The sequence below is a fragment of the Gossypium arboreum genome, chromosome 12 (assembly GCF_025698485.1).
Source record: "Gossypium arboreum isolate Shixiya-1 chromosome 12, ASM2569848v2, whole genome shotgun sequence".
Classification (NCBI taxonomy): domain Eukaryota; kingdom Viridiplantae; phylum Streptophyta; class Magnoliopsida; order Malvales; family Malvaceae; genus Gossypium; species Gossypium arboreum.
In genome coordinates, this window is record NC_069081.1 from 4,875,908 (window position 1) to 4,898,554 (window position 22,647).

Below are 22,647 nucleotides of genomic sequence, written 5' to 3' on the forward strand. Positions count from 1 at the left end.
CTTTATTTCTTCAGGTAGCTTCACTTTAATCCACTACGTCTTCAGAGGTATAGGAATTTTCGTTTCAATCTACTCCACTACTGCTTAAGGAGATAAGATCTGTAATTTTCAGCCTGTTTCCCTACTACTTAGGGGGTTAAGGCTTACTGTCTTTGATCTGCTCCACTACTGCTTAGGCAGATAAGATCTGTAATCTTCTGCCTGTTACCCTACTGCTTAGGGGTTAAGGCTCACCATCTTCGATCTGCTTCACTAGTGCTTAAGGGAGATCTGTATTTCCCAGCCTGTTACCCTACTGCTTAGGGGGTTAAGGCATGCTATCTTCGATCTGCTCCACTACTGTTTAGGGGAAATCTGTATTTTCCAACCTGTCACCCTACTGCGTAGGGGGCTAAGGCTTGCTGTCTTCGATCTGCTCTACTATTGTTTAGGGGAGATCTGTATTTCCCAACCTGCTACCCTACTACTTAGGAGGTTAAGGCTTGCTATCTTCGATCTGCTCCACTACTTTTTAGGGGAGATCTGTATTTTCCAGCCTATTACCTTACTGCTTAGGGGGTTAAGGCTCATACTTTTAACCTGCTATTTTGCTACCTCAGATAGATAAGGCCCGCGGCTAAAATATGCTCCATAGCCGAGACATAGAGATAAGACTTGCCATTTCTAATCTACTTCATAGCCGATACATGGAGATAAGATCTGTAATTTTTAGCCTGTTACCCTACTGCTTAGGGGGTTAAGGCCCGTATCTTCAACCTGCTCTCTTGCTACCTCAGAGAGATAATGCCAGTGGCTAAAATCTATTTCATAACCGATACATGAAGATAAGACTCGCCATTTTTGATCTACTTCATAGCCGATACATGGAGATAAGATCTGTAATTTTCAGCCTGTTACCCTATTGCTTAGGGGGTTAAGGCTCGTATCTTCAACCTGCTCTCTTGCTACCTCAGAGAGATAAGGTCGTTGGCTAAAATCTGCTCCATAGCAGATACATAGAGATAAGATTCACCATTTCTGATCTGCTCCATAGCCGATATATGGAGATAAGATCTGTAATTTTTCAGTCTGCTTCCTGCAACTTCAGGAAGATAAGACTTGTATCTTCAACCTGCTCTCTTGCTACCTCAAAGAGATAAGGTTGGTGGCTAAAATCTACTCCATAGTCGATACATGGAGATAAGACTCGCCATTTTTTATCTGCTCCATAGCCGATACATGGAGATAAGATCTGTAATTTTCAGTCTGCTTCCTACAACTTCAGGAAAATAAGACTTGTATCTTCAACCTGCTCTCTTGCTACCTCAGAGAGATAAGGTTAGTGGCTAAAATCTGCTCCATAGCCTATACATGGAGATAAGACTCGCCATTTTCGATCTGCTCTATAGCCGATACATGGAGATAAGATCTGTAATTTTCAGTCTGCTTCCTGCAACTTCAGGAGGATAAGACCAGTGGTTAAAATTTGTTTTATACCCGATACATGGAGATAATACTCGCCATTTCTGATCTGCTCCATAGCTGATACATAGAGATAAGATCTATAATTTGAAGCCTGTTACCCTACTGCTTAGGGAGTTAAGGTTCGCAACTCTACCGATACACTGCATTGTCCTCTGAGGAACATAATCTGTAAAATCGATTTCATGTATATAAGCTTATGCCAAACATTTAGGATGCTATGATTGAAATGAATCAAATGCTCCTAGCTAGATGTGATACTTATGCCAAATAATTAGGATGCTATGATCAAAATGAATCAAATGCTCTTAACTAGATGTACTATGAATGACATTGGTATGAATGTAAAATGTCATGAGAAATGCCCCTTTTTTATGCTTAAAGTGTCATAACTCATTATTCATCAGGGTCTTATCACTGACGTATTAATTGTCATCTTGTTTGGCTGGTATTCTTGACAAAAAACCCAAAAAAACAATCCTAGATGTGATACTTATGCCAAATAATTAGGATGCTATGATCAAAATGAATCAAATGCTCTTAACTAGATGTACTATGAATGACATTGGTATGAATGTAAAATGTCATGAGAAATGCCATTTTTTTATGCTTAAAGTGTCATAACTCATTATTCATCAGGGTCTTATCACTGACGTATTAATTGTCATCTTGTTTGGCTGGTATTCTTGACAAAAAACCCAAAGAAACAATCCTATTCTGCTCAGCAAGCTTGCCCCAATGTAGTTTCAAAGTCCCTTTCACTGTACCTTCTGGGACATAAAGTTTGTACTTCCCACTGCAACTTCAAGGGAATAACATTTGGTTTCTTCTATCAATCCTGTTGCAACTCAGAGGTATAGGATTCGTACCATCTTCTTCAATCAAATGATCTATTACACCCCTCTTTGAGTAATTTAACCATATGCGTATGCAGTACATCAATTTTCTTTTTTGAGCTGATCCCATTTAATGCTTGGGTGAACATTGTTCGTCATTCGTCGAGGTTGTATCACCGATGCCACATCTTGTATCTGATACTTTTGATAAAAAATATAAAGAGATAGTGACAATTTAGACTCCTTTTTCCAACCCTTAAGTTTGGTAAGTTCTAAATAATAGTCCTGTTTCAGGTTCTTATATTATTTAGAAGCTTCCAGAGTAATATGCAGAACCTCTTTTGTGAAGGTATTATTAGTCCACTAATCATTATTTCAATGCAAAAATGCTTAAAAAAAGGATCATAACAATAGACCAGAAGGAAATTAGGAGCATAGCTCAAAGTAAGTAAGCAAATGTAACTTTAAGAAGGAAATTTATTGGAGTGTATCTTAAAAAGAATAAGATAATCAAAGATATTAAATCCAAAAACTGGTGAAATGAAAAATTAGGTGCCCCAGATATTGCAGCCTAAGCTTCTCTGTACGAACTTCTTGAGGACCATTTTGAGCTTGACATGTGTTTAGGAGATCTATAGTACTTTGTCGATGCCCCAAGACATAACGTACTTCCTATTCATTGATTCCAACATAGCAAGACTACCATATGTCTCATCTTAGGTCGAAATTTGAATTGTCCATTTCGGGTTTTCAATTCAAAACCCCTTTGGTCTCAAGGTGCCCTTTTGCGGGTTTTTGCCTTGGCCTCTCCTTTTTCTTTTCCTTTTATTTTTTGTGTTTTTTTAAACCATTAACTATGACTGAATCTGAGTTCACCGGATTGGGCAGATCCTTGCCATCCATTTCGGTCAATATCATTGCTCCTCCAGAATAGGCATTCTTTACTACATAAAGTCCCTCTCAATTTGGCATATTTCTTCCTTTGAAATCCTTTTATATAGGAATAGTCATCTACAATATCAAGTTCCCCTCGTGGAATTCTTTAGGATAAACCTCTCTGTCATAAGCCCGCATCATCTGACTGTGGCGGGCATCCTTTAAATTTGACTGAACATATCGGGATTGGATTCATTCTGCCTCATCTCATTTTAATTCTGACAAGACTCGGAGAAAAGGAATCTTATTTTCAAAACCATTTTTATCCCATAAACCAATTAGCAATGTGTTGCCCCAGTGAAGATCCTAGTTAACATTCAATAAGCATAGAGGGTAAATGATAACTTCTTTATGTCAATCTTTACAAGTCTCGGTTACCTTCTACAATCTCTTTTTGTTGTTTTTGTTTTTGTTTTTTCTTTTTGGCCGCATTTGCTGTATTAGGATATGACGTCTGATCTTTGAACAAACTGTAAACTTTTGACATTGTGTAATTGTATTAGACATGATCTTTTCTGACATTGCTTGTCGGCACCCCTTTTTTTGAAATTTGACGACTACCGACCTTGTAATATTGGCATATGAAGCGACCCTCACCCTCTTCATGAAGTCATCGAATACCACCAAGATAAATCGATGTATATTAGATGAGAATGACCTGATAACATCCATGCCCCACATATAGAAAATCTATGAAGAAATGGAGATGGTACATAAGTCCTGTCTTCCTCCATTAGGCATTTACGGCGTAACTAATACAATCCCCTTCTATGGTGGATCAGTAGCATCCGAACCTCATGATTAACCTGGCTAACGTAAAATCATTAGCATGTGTCCTTCTGACACCCGTACGAACCTTTTAGCATCCATAGGTCTTAGTAGCCCAGGCATATCTTGATACGATCATGCGAAAACATCTTTAAATTCTTGAAATAACTCAATGATGTCTCGCTTTAATTTGTGGTGATACTAGTTTCGATCTTTGCTCTTTCTCTTTTCTTAGGCTCGCAATGTCCACTATCCCTTTGTAGAGTAGGATCTATTTTTCATCTTGTTCTACTACCAGGACATAGGATACAATCTCTGTCATCTTCAAAATCTTGAGATCCGCTTAAACACATATCTAACCCCAAAAGGGAGTCAGTTACAGCGTTGCTCCTGTCGTTGATATCGGGACAAAGGCACACTTCCAAAGAATAAATGATTCTATGGATGATTATTTGTATGGTATAATCATGAATGAAGCATATTTAAAAGACAGTCAAAAGAATATATTAAGAATGAAAGAATTTTTATTCAAAGAGATGCATTTGATTGAAATAAAGATTTTGAACACAAGTCTATTTCACAAAAGGATTCTTGTTGCCCCTAGGCTTAAAGCAACAAACGCGTTTTGAACATTACTCTAGATCAGCTCTAAAAATATAGGGATCTCTTCCACAGTCCCATTATTCAAAACATTCCCAAGTACATAAGGGTTTGGAAATTTCCATTTCCTAGTTCCCTCTTCAGATATATCATTAAGATTCCCCAATATGTCATTCGGATAGATAGCTAGTGGTTACAACCCTCGGCTGGCCTACATTGACCAATTTGGAAGGCATGCTCACAATGTTCACTTCATTTTTATTTCTCTTTTGGGTTGACCTTTTGGCGCTTTCTCCCGCATCTATCTTCCTGCTCCTTATTACGTTTTCAATCAATTCACCAGGCATTATCATATCTGAAAAGCTCAGAGTAATGCTTCCCAACATATGGTTAATGAACGAGGCTTTCAGAGTATTGATGAAAAGCATAGTAGTCTCTTTTTCTATGAGAGGTGGCTGAACTTGCATGGCAACTTTCCTCCACCTTTGTGCGTATTGTCGAAAACTCTCATTCGGTTTCTTTTCCATGCTCTGTAAAGTAATCCTATCAAGAGTCATAACCGTCACATGACTATACTGTTTCATAAAAGCTTGTAGTAGATCTTTCCATGAATTGATCTGGGTACGGCTCAATTGGTTGTACCATTTAGATGTTGCCCCAACCAACTTTCTTGGAAACAGTGAATCAATAACTGGTCATTATTGACATACCCAGTCATTCGTCTGCAAAACATGGTGATGTGAGCTTCGGGACAGCTAGTCCCGTTATACTTTTCAAATTCAGGCATCTTGAACTTGTAAGGAAGTATTAAGTCTGGAACCAAGCTCAGGTCATTGGCGTTAATTCTATGATTATCATCAGCTTTTTTTATTGCCTTGAATTTTTCCTCCAACCACCTATATCGATCCTCGAGTTGTTTTGGCAGTTTCATCTTTTTTTTTTTCCATTTCGTTCGAATCAAGAACTACAGGGGTAGTTGGATTACCCTACGGATTGGAGTCTGAGCCTATCAGATAATTCACTGGTGCTGAGGTACTGGCCTGATTTTGCTGAGTTTTGATAATTGGTACACCTTGCAGACATGCCTGTGCATTTGTCGGAGTGAAACCCGGAGGATAGAGAGACTCCTCATTGTCCACCCCAGCATTGATCATGAAGCTTTCCCTCTTTTATATCCCCTTAGTCAGCAATTGGGACAACTGGTTCATCATATTCTTTTGAGACTTTAGCACTTGGTCTCTCATATCTTACCATATCTTCATCAGTTGCTATTGCATTTGTATTTGTAACTGGTCATGCATCTCTCTTTGAAGTTTTTTAAGTCTTTCCAATCTTTGTTCCATATCTTTTGCCTTAGCACGGGTACCGTAACGATGCGTGGTTGGTAAGTTTTTAACGGTTTCCAGATTAACTGAAATGATTTCAATTAATTAGGGTCCTTTTGTGAAAATCTAATGTAAATGATACAATGATGCAATGCAATGCAATGCAAATGCATGAAATGAATGCAAAAAGAAAGAAAGGCGTTGATTCTGAATTCAATTCTATTAGAACAACTTTTTTAGAAAACAAATTCCTTTACATCAAACGGATTATATAAGCGGCTTTGTCCTCATATTCCCAGGCGAGAACACCGATCCTTTCGTAAAAGTCAAATCTCGCATGCTTCCAATAAATACTTCCATTAGCTACTTTTGCTTGATCTAGGCCACAATTTATTATCCTTGCGATGTTGATTAGATCCTTTAAGAAAGTTGAGACGTGACGTCTTTCAAATAATCTTTATTGGCTTGAGTCCTCGAGCAATAAAACAAAATCTTGTTTTCCTTCGTGAACTATCAGTCTTTTTCGTTGTGTTTATTTAGACTATATTTGGACAACCGTATTATAATCCACTTTATCAAGAAATCCGTTCTCCTATGACAAGCTGTTCTATTTAACAATCAAATATAAATCAACACCTCCTTTCTATGATGATGTAATGCAATGCAGTTATAAACAAAACAAAACACGTTAGCACAAGAGAACGAACACCTATTCAGATGACCGCCAGTATTTGGCATGGCTCTACCTAGCGTAGGCTCCTAAGTCTTTCTATATATGGTTCGGTTCTAAAGAAAGGGTACCTGAACCAGCAGATTCCTCAATCCTTACCCATTATAGGCTCATATGGACCGAGTTCAGTTCAGAGTAATACATTTCCCTATGGTTGCACGGAGGTGAAAACCTTACGAAGATATAGGTACGGATGTATCCCGAAAGCGATTCACTATCCTGCACGGAGGTAAAAACCTCACGAAGGAAATAGTTTCTCACTCTCACGTAAAAGGTGTGACCACAACAGTCATGCAATGCAATGCAAGAGTACCCTAGAAACTCAAACCACAACACTCATACAAAATGACCCAACAAATGTAATAAAAGGATCGTAATTTTCAAATCTAATTTTCAGAAATTAACCAATTTACGGCTTGACTCTCTTAAGTCCCCAAAGGAGTCGCCAAGCTGTTGAAACCATTTTTATTTTGAAAAACGGGGATCGACTTTTAAACAAGGTATGAAGTCGCCACCAATCCTTTTTGTTTAGGTGGAATCAGGTCACCTTGTGATCGATCATTTTAATAAAGCATTTTGGTTTATTAAAATAACGTTTTTGGTCTACGAAAAACTGGAAAATGGATTCGGGAGTCAGTTACGTACGAGGAAGGATTAGCACCCTTGCAACGCCCAAAATTGGTACCGTATTGATCAATTAACGTCCTAATGTTGAAAAGTTGAAAAGATTTTAAAACACGATCCCTTTAAAAATGTTTAGATATCCTAAATTGAATATTGAGATTCTTTCGTTCAGAAGGAATAAAAGATCATATCCAGCACGGTAGGACACAACATTTCCAAACCTCGATACCAAATTATCTCATGATTTCCAAAACTCATGCATTTGAAATTTTAAAAGGATATTTGGCTATTTGGCCAAACGGTAGATCGAAACCCAGCACGATTGGGCACGATTTATCGAATTTCCAAATACGAAATATTGCGTCATTTTAATTTAAGAAAACATAGATGAAATTTCAAAAGGATATTCTGTATTTTAGTCGAATGAAAAATCGAAACCCAACACGATTGGGCACGATCTCTCAAACTTCTAAATACAAAATATTGCCTCGTTTTAAGAGGTTTTTTTTTTTTAAATTGAGGGTGATTATAAAAGCAGTGAAGTACATTTATTCGGTTTATATAAAAAAATGAATTGAACAATTTAAGATGACAAAGTAAGCAAGCTCGATCATAAATCAATACACAGAAATCCAAAAGCAAAGTAACTAATATGAAATATGTACATAGTTAATATATTACACCATTTATCAACGATATTACAAAGGTGCAGATATGTAAATTAAAACATACAAAACAAACAATAAACAAAAGAACAATACATAAAATAAACTATATGTATACGACAAACAATACATGTAAAACTTTAAAATTAATTATAAAATAAATAAAAATAATTAATGCATAAAATACAAAATATTGATCTATCTAAATTAATAATATACATATAATGAAAAACTTATTATAAATATATGTACAGAAATAATAATATAAAACGTTTGAAATAAACAAAAATACATCATAAAAGAACTTTAAAAGGCATAAATTATATATAGATTTAAAAGGAAATGTATAATCACAAATAGATTTAAAAGAAAATACATAAAATAATATAAAATCAACAATATATATATAAAAATAATGTACAACAATTCAAAGTGATGATATAGTAAACATTTACATATATATAAGTGTAAGAAATAATTTTATAACTAAACAAGATAAATAATATACAAAACAATATATATATATATATATATACGAATAAATAATATACACAAAATACAAATAGCTTAATATAAATAATATATACACAAATAATAATATAATATTTAAAAATGTTCATAAAAGAGAAAATAAATAAAATATAATAAAACAGAATGAAAATATACAAAAGAAAATAACAAAAAGAAAAAATTAAAATAAGGTGGAATCAATTAATAAAATATTAAAATAATATGAAAATGGGGAAGAATGAATGAATTATAAATAATATAAAAACATGAATTTTAAAAGAATTCAATGGAAATAAAACCAAAATTAAGGGGATAATTTGTAAACAAATAGAATTCCTAAAGCGTAGACAATGACTAGAATGAAATGTGCCTAAATAAATAGGGATTTAAAATACAAATATTCCAACTCACAAAAGGCAGTATTTAAATGAGGAGCAAATTAAAACGATGAGCAAATCCTTCGAAATAAAAACTGTTATTCAATTGTTGTTTTTTGTGTTCGTATTCAACATCTCCTCTCATTTTCTCCAAAAAAAACCCCTTTACAATAGTTTTGAATGGCTTTTATAGCCAAATTTTACAACTGATTGCCTCCTTCCATGATGGCAAGTGGGGTAATGGAGTTAGTGGGGTGGTTTAGTGAGGTGATGGAGTTAGTGGCGAGTAGGGTGATGGAGTTAGTGGTCGGTTTAGTGGGGTGCTAATTGGATGGTTGGTGTTCTGGGCTCTGCTTGTTGGGCCTGGGCAAAATTTGGGCTCTACACTTTACATGTTCGAAACTAAAACATTACGCAGAAAAATAGTGTTGTAATTAAATATGAACAACAAAAATTGATCCTTACTTAATGCAAATTGTGTGGTAGCTCCAAATTATGGCTTATGAAATGCCTTGCGAACTTCCTCTTCTTTTGATTCTTCTTACAATTTTGTTTGCTTATAAGCCTTATGCCACTCAATACTGAAAGTTATCCTTTTATAAAGTTGAGGTGAATGGCAATTGATTCAAAAATTTTTTTCGAGTGAATGGGGAGTTGAAAGTGTTAGAGAGAAAACACTCCACGTAGGGCACATTTTCAATGCATTGTCAGAAAAAAAACACTGAAAGTGCGTCCAATTGGACACGTTTTTAGCTGACATGGCATGAAAACGCGTCCAGCTAGACGCACTTTTCGTGTTTTTTTCCTGATAGTGCACTGAAAACACGTCTTACATGGAGCGTTTTCCCTCTAGCACTTTCATCTCCCTACTTATTCCCACTTGCCCATAAGATATCCCAGGATTATCGGGATATATTTTCTAAAGAAATCTGGTCTACCTCAACCTCTAGTAAAAAAACCATTGAAAGTTTAAAAATACTGCACTGAAAAATCTGATCGACCTCAACCTCTCGTAAAAAAACTAAACAAAATTCAATTGCATTCGAGAAAAATTACAAACTAAGAGTTAATCAAATCGAGTAATTCGAGTTTTAATTATAAACCGAATTAAATTTTATGATTTGAATATATGATTTGTGTAAATACAATGATTGTAAATGTTAAATTAAATAATTATTAACTTAAAATCTCAAAAAATTATAAAAAAACTTTTAAAAAACTAAAAACCTGACACAACTCTAAACCCATAAAACCTAAAATTCACAAATCCTTAACCTTACTTTTAAAAAAATCAAAACCCTAACCTTAAAAAAAAAACTTCCGATTAAAAGTGTCTTTATTATTTCAACTTAATTTCGTAATTTTTCAGAAAAACAACCTAATTCAATAAATTTAAAAAAAAGGAGCGATATTTTTAAAAAATTCAGTGGCATATATGGGAGGTAAAGGGAAGATACTTCAGGGATTGTGAAAACCAATGAAAAATAAATGCTGAGCAGTTGTGTACTGCCTATTTCCTCGAACGTTTACGTAATGAATGAAACATTAACACGCCAAAAGGTTCTGCAAAATTCTGTCCCTCCACTTACTTACACTCACTCACCCACTGCTAGGATTACGTACTTTATTTGTAACATTTTTTTTATTAATCCAATAAACTTAAATTGAATTTCAAAACCATTTTAATACAACAAATTGAAATATCAATCGGAAATTAGGTTTACTCTCTTTATGAAATCATATATTAATTTCATTTAAAAAAATGAAATGATAGATGATATAATAATTTGGATAAAGCATAAATAAGGCTTCAGAATCCGTTTCAAAGGTTGGGATTGACAAAGAATACATTAGGCCCATACCGTACACATATTCCAAACCACTAGTTAGATATTTTCAGACCCCTTTCTTCACAAATATCGAACATCAAATTATAAGTTCCTCATCATCATTAGCTAATTCACAATCATATGAGCCAAGTCAAGTTACAATAAACCTAATGGTTAAGCAATCCAAACTAGAGAGCAATTACAAGTAAAATCAAATGAAGATGGCGCATGGCAATGGCATGAATCACCTCCAGTCCAGTACAGAGATGCTGGTTTTTTGTTCTCTAGAAACTATACTTGAATCCAAGGCCATGCTTCCCATAAACACACCCGGGTTTCATATACAAAAAGGGTGACTTTTTGGAAGTATGCATCTTGGCAAAGACCCTCTTCCCTAATTTCCTCATCCTTTGCATTCCCAGTTTCCCACTGAATGCTCGTGGCACCAACTCATCATCCAATTCATCATCACCATCATCCACTTCCTGCTCACCATCCCCATCACAGGCATATCCTTGAATCAGGCGAGGGGTGAGGGTGTCCTTTGGAGAGGAAAGGGAATCATCATCAGAGACAGAGATAACATCACCAGAATCATCATCATCATCATCATCATCATCATAATCAGAGGAGTTCACGAATTCCCAATAAGAAAGATGGTCTTCTTTTCCCAAGAGAATCATTTCTGGGTCATTTTCCATGGTTGAAAAGAAGTCAACCTCACAATTGGTTTGCATCTCTTTTTCACTGGTTTTTGTTATTGATATTTGATGGGAGGGAAGTCTGAAAGTTCTCTTAAAGCAAGCAAATGCAGAGACGTTAGCGGACCACGTTTCTCACTTCGTCTTGGATTGGACCACGTTTTCTCAACTAATAACTATCTACCACGTCCTTTAACCCAATACCTACCTCCCACCTATTCATTTGTTTTTTTGGGCCGGAACTAACATCTACAAAATAATTCGAGTGTGATTTGTAGAGGGACGGTCCTTTCTTCAATATCAAAATAAAAAAGGGTCCAAGTTTTATTTAAATTTCAGGATTGGTCAGAGGCAATTTTACAATAATCTACCTATGCCACCATGACTTGATTCCTCTGTACTGAAGTTGGGTTTCATCTAATCTCATATTGGTTTTTAGAACTTTTTATCTAGAGTTTATTTAATTAATGTATTTGATTTAATAGGTTTGAAGTGCGAATGATTGGAAGTTGAAGTGCTAGAACTCGAATTAAGGAGATTGTGAAATGAAAACATTTGAATGACAGTAACCAAGACAAGTATCACAACTTAAAAGCAACCAATCAAACCATTGCTGATCCATCATATTATTCATAGCCTACACTTTATGTGCAGTGCAGAGAAATACTCAAATCAATGGAAACCCAAAAAGTAATCAGAGGAAATGTAAAGCGAATTACATTGAAATGAAACGTAAGTCTCGCCTATCAACCATTTTCTGTTTTAACAAGGGCCCTCTCTCACCATTCTTGCCCATCAAAGATTAACAAGAATAGCCTAAATCAAAATTCCCTGTTTCTTTATTATTATTATTATTATTATCATTATATCTTAATTTCAAAACCAAAACAAAAAAATAAAAAACAAAAATTGATGGTGCAAAGAATTTTAACCCATATCAAAATTTCTTCATGCTTCTTACCTTTTGCCTGCAGTGAAGAATCAATCGACATGCCTGGTTTTGTTGGCACAGCGAGTGAGGTAGGGGAAGCCTGAAACAAGACTCTTGACAAAAGTAGTGCAATCATCGAATTTGATTGCGAATTTGTGAAGGAGAACAGAGCAGTCCTGATGCATCTGCCCCGACAACAGCGATATCACATACAGCACACAATTGCCCATCCTGGCTAGGGACGAAGCGAGCAGTGCAATATGGGCAGGATACATCCTTCTGTCCCCGGTAAATTGGCACATAAGTTGCCCCACAAGTCACGAATGGGTTTCTGAAGTCATAGTTCAGCTGAGAGGCATCTGTCATCTTCCTCTCTGCGGCTTGGAGCACTTGTCTTGCTGTCTTTGCTTGATTCTCATTTGTGGGGTTTGTTTCTAATAGTCGCCGGGCAAAGTTACCTGCTGTAGCCAGGTTCTTAGCCTTATAGCAGATGGTCATTGCATTCAGCAGAGCAAGTCTGAGGTGAGGCAGTTGAAGGTTGCAGTGGGTGAAGTAGGCAGCAAGCTCCTGCTGGCGTACTGGATTGTCTTTCATCTCTCTTCGCTTCAGCTCCATCTGCAGACCAAGTACATACTCCTTGGCAATAATAATTAACTCCTTGACTTCATCAACTTCCCTCCCTGACTCCACAACAATCAATGGAACCGTATGAAGAATGCTGAGGAAGAGCCGAAGAGCCTCAGTGAATTTTCCAGCTGTTGTGGCCTTGTACCCAGCCTTCAGCTTATCATCCAACTGAGAAAAATTGAATACAAGGGCTGGTGGACACCTAACATTAGGAGCAGCAGACTCACTCCATCCCCTCTCAACTGCTAGGGGCACCACTGGAGCAGATGTTAATGCATGAAGATAGCTATGACTGCCAGTGTAAAGATCAAGAAACATGGATTTCAAAGGAGCAAAGTTCCTTATACCGAGTTGCCTGCTCAGCAAACGCATTGCTGTGTCAAAATTGCCAGCTGCTACATGTTCAGCAGCAAGAGATGACCTCTGAATCCAAATCTGACTTACAGGCATACCAGGAGTTGGTGCCACAAAAATAGAAGAACGACCATTGCCGGAAACCTTAGGGGTTTCTACCTCAGCAGGGAGTTCTAAATCTTCAAGGTCCCATCCACCCTCTTCATTTTCTTCAGCCACTTCCCCATCCTCCAAAATGGCACTAACGTCCCCAATCCGCAAGCCATCAACCACATCAAGATCTTCACCCCAGTCACCTTCTGCACCCTCCTCCTCTTCATCCACAGCACCCCTGCCACCATCAAATCCACCATCAAATATGCCTTTCATGACTCTCAGAAGGGGCCAATCACCACCACACATAACAGGGTTTGGAGGTATCAATAGGGAAGGATTTTTATCCACTGGCAAAGGAGGGACATCATCTCCCAACTCAGCTGCTAACCTTTCAGCAACATCCTGTAGACCATGGACAGATGCTGTAATATAAGCAAGAGGTAAGTGACCAGCATTCTCCAAGATCTTAACTCGTTCCTGTATATCACCAAGGTACAAAGCATTGTGAAACTGACCCATAACATCATTCTTAACTTCTGCAATTTTCAGCATCTTGGATAGCTTTTCCAGGTTACCATTTATGAGATAAAGAAAAGACAATCTCTCAAAGTTCTTAGTCCTCTGGTAGGCATATTCCACTATAGCAGCATTGCCTTGGCGAAGGGCCTCCACACCCAACCTATACCAATGATCTTTGTCATCAATCTCCTTAGCTGATGCAACAGCAATTTGAATGTTCCCACTCTCTAAAGCCAAATTAAAGCGTGTTTTCTCATCTTTGACAAAATGGAGAGCCACTTCAGGGAACCCCTTCTGTTGCAGATAAGCAATCATGGCCTCACCACAGAGCTGGGAGTTTCTTATCATATTCATAACATGATCATATCGCTTCCGAAGCAGAGAGAGCTTGAAAATGTATTCTGTAGCATCAATAACGACACTCTTATTCTTCCCATCACGATCCAGGCAAAATATAGTATGGCCTGAAACCTTAGTTATGTATATAGGAATCTCAAGCGTACGGATTATTCCACTATCTCCATTGGGAAGGCAATATTTTATATGGTTTAAGGTGGTGTAAATAAAAACACCATTCTCATCCCACGCTCCACTTTTAACACGTATTGTCTCATGAAGAGTGCACTTATGCACAAGCTTCTTGTTAGTAATGATAATGGAATGCTTGCTGAGCAAAGCAACACTTTCCATGTCATTAGACCAAACAACATATTTCACAAAAGGGGTTTGAAGGTCACCAAGGACAAGCCATTGCTGGAGATCAAATATGACTACTCTATCCTCTGACCTACACAACAAGCTACCTGTTCCAGCATAAAAGATTGCATCCGTAGGTACCGGGAGGCCACTCTTTTTCACCACTTCATTTTTAAGATTCTTGACAAGAACTTGGTTGTTGCCTTTGTCAAGCACAGCAAACCGGTTCCGTGCCACAAATATAGCAGAACTACCAACACCTTTCCTTGCCTCCAGCGAACCGTCACCCCTACCAAAGCTGTCTTTTGGTATCACATACAACTCATATGATCCTCCATCTACATCTGAGCAGATAAGGACAGCATTTTCTGTAGGACTATAAGACAGAGTTCTTGGACTTTGATTCAGACTTGTGGAACCAGGACGTCGAATTGGAATTACCTGTGCCTCTCTTTGAGTTGGAAAGTCAAAATTCCTTATAAACCTATCCTTGGCATAAAACAGAGAATCCCCACTCACTGCAAAAGCAGGACGCTCTCTCTCTAGCTTAAATACAATCATGCCACTGTCATGTCCAGCTGCCAAAATATTCATCTCAGGATGAACAGCAAGAATCCAGAATCTGTCATGTTCTCGACGGAAAGTTTGAAGTCCAGTTCGCTTTGTTACATCCCATACACGAATGCTTTTATCCTCAGAGTTAGATACAATGATGTCTTGTTTGGCATGGAACATAACACATGACACGTTATTTACGTGCCCTCTCAAGGTATCCACCTCCCAAGCCTTTGTATCTGCAAACAAATAAATAGTTTACTAGCTGCACACCAACTCAGTGGTCTAAACTCCAGCTGCACAAAGTAAAATGGAGAAGTTGCAAAAATATCATGGCCCAATGTAACATACATCAAACTTCAGAAAAGAAAGTAATTAGGTAAGTTCCTTATGAAGATTTTAATTTGGCAAACAAGTGTACTTAACTAAAAAATTTTAATCAAGTTTTGTAGCAAATGCAATATAAGCGGGAGAAGAATGAACCATTTTACTATAATTACCATTCATACGCCACAACTTAACTTGGCGATCATCTGCTCCAGAGACTATTAAAGGTAAGGTGGGATGAAATGCAGCCCAATTCACACCTCGGTCATGACCTTCCAACACATACTTAACAACTGCATCAACACCACCAAAAAGATCTGTGTTCATATGACTCAACCTTAAGATATCATCTGCTGGAGAAGCCGTCTTCTTTTTCAAGGAACCAATATCCCAAACTCGAACAGTCTGATCAAGGGAGGCTGACACAACCAGGTCTTCTTTAGGATGGAATGAGGCACACATAACATAATGATTATGACCAGTCAACACAGAGATACAAGTTCGTGACTGCCAGTTCCATATGCGAATAGTCTGATCATCACTGGCACTCACAATCCATGGATGCTCATGATGAAATTGCACAGTACGAATGTAATCCAGATGTCCAAGAAGGGTGAAGAGACATCTATGTAACTTGTAATTCCAGACCTTTATCTTGTAGTCATCCCCTGAACAAAAAAGCACAGATTTTCATATAATTTGTATTGACAAGTAACCTATGCTTTGTAAAACACAACCATAGCACAAATTGAAAATTCTTGAAACCAATAAAAACTTCAAATTCAGACCTTCCTTGCTCATGTTTTTGTGTTCTAAAAGTTTTCAGATTAATCTCAACGGCACTCCTTTCCTGTAATAAAGTTACTGACACAGAAATTTAACATCTAAGGTGCAAGGTCGACAAGTATGTTATTCGTCTTGGTTTAAACATGTAAAAACAGCTATAAAGTTATATCAAGACTGTGTTCACTGTCATCCAAAAGAAATGAATATTTGTTGTATTCATAACTTGTTCTTTCATAATTTTTATTTGTAAAAAACTGGTGTATTAGTGGTCATAAAACCTTATCAAATAAGACTATTTATGTTTTCTTAATTCTAATGACCAAAAAAGAAAAAGACCAGAAAACTCTAATGATATAATCACTGAGGCAACTGAAATGAAAATCTCATTGAATGAAATTAAATTGTTGTGATATTTTACACATTCCAATGTGTTTGCACTCAGAAGTTCTAATTGTATTAGAAGTTCAAAAATTTAAATCATTTCCCAATTATTGGTACTCAAACTTCATATTTTAAGCATCTATTCTAATTCTTCAAACCTTTTATTTATAATAATTTACCTTAAAAAAGGCATCTAACAGAACAAAAGAAAAATTACTCATTCACCAAATCATAGGTTGAGTTGAGACACTCTTATACAGAAATGACTCGCTGCATTAACTGCTGGGATGTTAAGAGTCACCTATGTTGGCAGACTGCAGAAAATTTAGTGCACCCTGTTCAGCAAGCAGAGCTATTGGTTCCATATCTTGTTCTTTCAGTTAGGATGATAAATGAGATAAACCAGCCTAGCGCGTTCCTGTGGAAGGGCCAAGAAGGAAATGCCGAGGGAGCCAAGGTGGGATTGGACACAGTTGGCCGTCCCAAAAGTGAAGGAAATTTGGGACCTGAAATTTTGAGGTTTTGGAATGTTACCTGTATCTTAAGGCACAGTTAGTCTCTCATTTGCAGATCAGGCTCTGTTTGGGTGGGTTAGGTGTATGCTTACCAGCATAAAAGCAATAAATTTTAGAATATCTCCATCCCAGATTCCAATAATTGGCATCAGAGAAAGCCCTTGAATTTAATATAGGGTAAACTGGCAGGTCTCCAATGTCTACTGGCCCCGACTTAGATGTGCATATTAAGAAGGTGTAAACCAAGTCCAACTATATGAAATCTCTAAAGTGTAAATCTAGATCCAGCATTATTATAAACATCGTGATTCTCAAGTGTTATATAGAATTGAAGCTAATAATTCCGAATTAACTAGCACATTTCACAAATTCACATCGAAATCCATAGATCAGTAAAATAATCAAGGAAATTTATTAAGCGGATATAAAATTGAGATGAAATGAAACGAAATCTGAACCTCCAGAGACAAACAAAGGCTGGGACATGTGGAAATGGACGCCACGAACAGGGCCATCGTGTTCGTCGAATCGATCAATCAGAGTCCCCATTCGATAGTCCCATAATTGGATAACACCACTATGGAGACTGGCTAAGATCCAAGGCCTCTTAGTATGGAAACTCAGTCCCTTCACTCTATTACTCTTCGTCTCAAACTTGGTCAACATCTTTTTTTTTTTTCTTTCTCTCAAACCACCCTATTCCCTGCAAAACGCGAACCAAATCCTACGTCTAATAAGCTAGCGAACAGGGGGCGAATTTGGGAATTCGATCAAAGAGAAGAAATTACCTTAGATCTGCTTCGCCATCTAAAATTAAGAAGCAAAAGAAAAAAAAAATCTTTCAGATAGTTTTGGATTTTCCTTCTTTAGTTTTTCGGATTGTAAATGTTCAACCAGTCACCTCAATTAAATATTTTTTGAAATATTAATACGTTAACAGTTAACACTCATTTGGGTGGTCAATGTAATAGAAGCTTATTTAGTATATTCCTATTAACTTTCTTGTTCCAGGCACATAAATACTAAACAAATTAACATAACATACTTTTGTTTTAATAAAAGAATAACTTAATGAAATACTTTTCAAGTTTATTTTATAACCATACTTATGATTTTCATTTTTTTCAAATTATTTTATAAAATCACATGCTAAAATTGTATAATTTTTTTATAAATATGTCTATTAAATAAATTTAATTCAAAAATATTTTTAAATAAAAGCATTATATAAAATAAAATCCAAACAAATTTTAACATATAATTTTATAGGAATAATATATATATTAAGTTATATTTTAAACAAAATTTGGAGATGAAATAAAACATATTAATTAAAAATAATGTTAGAGGAAGTGAATAGGAAAAGAAAACATAATTGTAATTTCATTTTGGAAACACAAAATTAAAGAAAGTGGAAACTCTTGTATTAGAATTTATCACCTCAACAAGTGTTAAAAAAAATAATAAAAAAAATTCCTCAAGTTGACAAAAACATGGACATATTTTGTTTTTTATGACATCATGATAAGTTTAATTTTCAATTCTATTCTTTATTTTGAGTTAAGTTGAACTAATTACTACACCAGACGTTAATGTGTTTGTCTACATGGCAGTGCATGCTTATTTCTTATGTGGATTTATTCTAATGCATGTGTACATGTGTACTTTTATGATTAAGTAGTAAAATGATATCATCCCGCATAAACCAATTACTTAGTCCATGTTATCTAATTTAGATTTAAGAATTATTAGTTTTAATGTCTCAAGCTTCGTTATGTAAAATTGTAATATTTGTAACAACTTTCAGATGTCGTTGTTAAATTTGATTTTTAGGTTACTAATCCCAATGACAGGATTTTCTATTGTGAATTTTTAATTATAGACGTAACAATAAATGAAATTGTTGTTAAATATTATAATATTAGCAAGTAAGATGTTGTTACGTAATTTATTTTTACTTTTATTTATTAACCGCAACAACATGGTTTATCATTATTAATTTTTAATAAAATACATAAAAACCAAAATAAATTATTATTAAATGTTAAAATATTAACAATAATATTAAAAATGTCATTACATAATTTAGTTTTCATGTTATTAATCGTAACACTAAGGTTTATCGTTACAAGTTCTTGATAAAATACATAACAATAAGTTGTACAATTTGTTGATGTGAGATCTTAATCAAATATGCAATAATAAAATTAGTTGTTGGTAAATGTTACTGTACTAGCAACAATTATAAAATGTTGTTGCCAAAATTTAAATCTATTCATTAAATAATTGATCTATTTATTGATAAATACTTAACAAGATTTACTTTAATAGAACAGTTTTTTTTAGTGGTGCGGAAATAGTAGTTTCAAATTCTATTTTCGATATTTAAGCTCGTAAATATTAAATAATATTTACGAGGTTAGTATTAATGTTAATTTAACTTTGATCCCTTAATTTTGTTAATTGCATAGTTAATTAAGGAATAAAGACTAAATTATAAAAATGGTAAAAGTTAATCACTACAAATTTTTAATTAATTTAAGGACCATTTTAGCAATTGGGCCATTATAATATATCCAAGCGGTGATGGATGTCAACTTTAACCCACCAAATTCGCTAATTGTTATTAGTTTTAATTAAACAAGGATTAATTAAGTAAATTATAAATAATTAAAATTAAAATAAGTATAAAAGCTAAAAATAAAAGAAAAACAAAACATTTACTTGAGGTCTCAAGAGCTTGATTTAACTAGCTTGAGTATCAATTGTAAAAGTGTTAAAATTTCTAAAAGTTTTCATTGATGAGTTCTTAATGAAATTGGTTTTAAATGGTTAGATTTTAAGCTTACATATGAAAAAGAACAAGATTGTAAAGTGAAAATTGTTAGTTTCAAATATAGGGACTAAAGTGTCAATATTTTGAAATTGGTAATAAATTTCTATAATTATGGATAGTAGAGAGCCTTATAAGGATGTAATTGAGAATTATTTCGAAACCGAAACTCAAATTTGAAAGTTATGATAATTTCTGTTTTAGGGACTAAATTGAATAAAATATAAAACTTTAGAGAGCATTTGGAAAGTGAAATTGAACTGTCATATTTATGTAATAAGATGTTATAAGGTATTTGGGATTGATAAATTGAAATGAATTATCATATAATTCAGAAATTGAATCAAATGGGGGAAATTGAGGAAAAGGTAAAATTACGAATTAGTCCTCGATGTTTTGTTTGTTTTTTTTTCCAGGTAAGTTCATAAGGTATGGTTATATTTAATTATATATATACTTGAATTATGAATTTGTGTTGTGTGAATGTAATTTGAATTATTTACGACTTGGTACAAAAAGGTGATATATGGGCTAAATTGTAAAGAAAAGAGTTATATGTGCTAAATGTGCTTGAATGAATGTAATAAATGATGATACGATACGATTGACATGCCAATAGGTATATTTTGGCATTGGTACAGGTTATATGTGATGGTATGGAGTATGTGATTGTACGAGATTTATTACAAATCATATCGAGATCTAGCATTTGTTGTGAATCATCGTATATTGAATGCCTTTTCAGAGACCCTAGTGTGGCGGAGGGACATATTGTTATACGATTATATATATGATAGCCTACGGGATTTGCATTTTGTGTCCTGGTGTGGTACTACTTGGACAAGCAATCTGGTGTGATGTAGTTACCCGTGTATCCGAACCTATTCATTAAAGTTATTCGGGCTAAATGGTTAATGAAAATGAAAATGGAAGATATAAGTTTGGTTTACAAATGGTTAAATATTGATTGAATTATGCAAACGGTATTGAATTTTTGATTTCATGTGAATGGTATTGAATTGAATTGAGATGGTAAATGTTGAATTGCTATACGATTTGGTCATATGATGAACTCACATTATTGTTGTGATTTGCTATGTTAGGCATATTTTGACAAGTTAATTAGTTTAATTTGTTTGATTGTAATTTGACGTAAGGTTTATCATTTAAATACCTATGAACTTTGTAACACCCCATACCTAGTCCAGCCACTAGACTCGAGCTACAGGGTGCTTCCACAATAAACCAAAACATTCATAAGCAATTTAATCGTTATCATTCAATAAATCATTATATACAAGTTAAGTTCATGTTAAACATGCATTACAATCAAAACCGAGTCTCAATCGAGCTTATGAAAGCCCTTAAACAAGTTCAGAATTAAATCTGGACTAATTTGAAACATTGACAGACAAGTAAGTAAAAAGTTAAACTTGGGTCACACGGTCGTGTGACAAGGCAGGGGCCGTGTGGTGCTATCACACAACCATGTCTCCAAACCGTGCAACAACCTGATGCCATGTAATCCAGGGTCATACAACCGTGTCGATGGGCCATGTAACAAACTGTGGTCATGTGAACCAAAATCAACCTAAACATGTTGAACACATGATCGTGTCATCCAACCATGTGTGACATACAACCGTGTGGTAGCCCATGTGCAGCATAAATGACCTATTTAAGCAAGATTTCATACCAATTCTTCAAGTGACCTATGATGCCATTTCAGGCTATTCAAATCAACACAAAAACATACATATTTCAATGCCAAAACAACAATTCACCTAATCATTTTAACATACAACCAATATACCTTCATTGGCACCAACAATTCATAAACTCAATTCAAATACAATTCAAATACAATTCAAACCAAACCTTAAGCTATATCATACCACAACTCAATTCACATACTTAGTACCATTCAAACATTACATTTCTTTAACATTCAAGCATACTAAACTTGGCAAACACCAAACATCAAATATCAAGCCACAACCATAAATTTACATATAAAAAGTTATTATACCAAAACAAACTTTAACTAGCTTAAGTTTATTCAACCTATGTACATGCCATGAGTAACCAACTCCAAAACATCAAAGGCCTACCGAATCAAGAGACAATAGATGTGAGCATCTCAAATATACCTATCAAGATTCAAACAACAACATCAACTTATAAGATTTTGAGCTCAATCACATATATAACCTCAAATGTTCTCATTTTCATTTCAAACCAACTTATACCATATGTCCAAAACATATTCATTACTTAGCCAACCTCAAATGGAATATCTCCAAAACTTCAATCACAATTCTACTCGATGAAACTTTGTAAAATAATAGTGCTTAGCAACCCGTTAGCAACATATGCAGGAGCTCGGAACCTAAACCTGTATTCTCGAGTCCGCAACACTTGCTGGAGCTCAGAACCTATACTTGTATTCTCAAGTCCACAACATATGTAAAAGCTCGAAACCTGGGCAAAACTCATAACCTCGTATACAAGACTTTCACTATTTTCATCGGGATTTAACTTCACATTATACCATTTCACAACAATCTATTTCAATTTGATTCAATTCTTAATTTAGGTACTAATTCGTAGCCAATTAAAATTGCTAATAAAACATTAATGAACATACAGATAAACTTAACAGCAA

General features: G+C 35.1%; 3 protein-coding genes across 4 annotated transcripts; all 3 read right to left on the reverse strand.

Moving 5' to 3' along the window:
- Window positions 1–4,771: 4,771 nt before the first annotated feature.
- Window positions 4,772–5,755, reverse strand: LOC108478002 (uncharacterized). The gene is made up of 2 exons (XM_017780447.1): window positions 5,638–5,755; window positions 4,772–5,292 (listed from the first exon to the last, which is right to left on the reverse strand). The coding sequence occupies exons 1-2, from the start codon at window positions 5,753–5,755 to the stop codon at window positions 4,772–4,774; spliced, it is 639 nt and encodes a 212-aa protein (XP_017635936.1).
- A 5,190-nt stretch (window positions 5,756–10,945) lies between these two features.
- On the reverse strand, window positions 10,946–11,398 carry LOC108478003 (uncharacterized). The gene has a single exon (XM_017780448.1). It carries the CDS (start codon window positions 11,396–11,398, stop codon window positions 10,946–10,948), a length of 453 nt encoding a protein of 150 aa, XP_017635937.1.
- A 552-nt stretch (window positions 11,399–11,950) lies between these two features.
- On the reverse strand, window positions 11,951–18,141 carry LOC108479531 (coatomer subunit alpha-1). 2 transcript variants are annotated; one of them, XM_017782196.2, is made up of 4 exons: window positions 17,938–18,141; window positions 17,608–17,852; window positions 15,641–16,135; window positions 11,951–15,379 (listed from the first exon to the last, which is right to left on the reverse strand). In XM_017782196.2, exons 2-4 carry the CDS (start codon window positions 17,813–17,815, stop codon window positions 12,426–12,428), a joined length of 3,657 nt encoding a protein of 1,218 aa, XP_017637685.1. In that variant the 5' UTR covers window positions 17,816–17,852; window positions 17,938–18,141; the 3' UTR covers window positions 11,951–12,425. The 2 variants fall into 2 exon arrangements, with proteins under 2 accessions (XP_017637685.1, XP_017637686.1); XM_017782197.2 differs by having other exon boundaries at window positions 17,608–17,873; window positions 17,938–18,135.
- Between the last annotated feature and the right edge of the window lie 4,506 nt (window positions 18,142–22,647).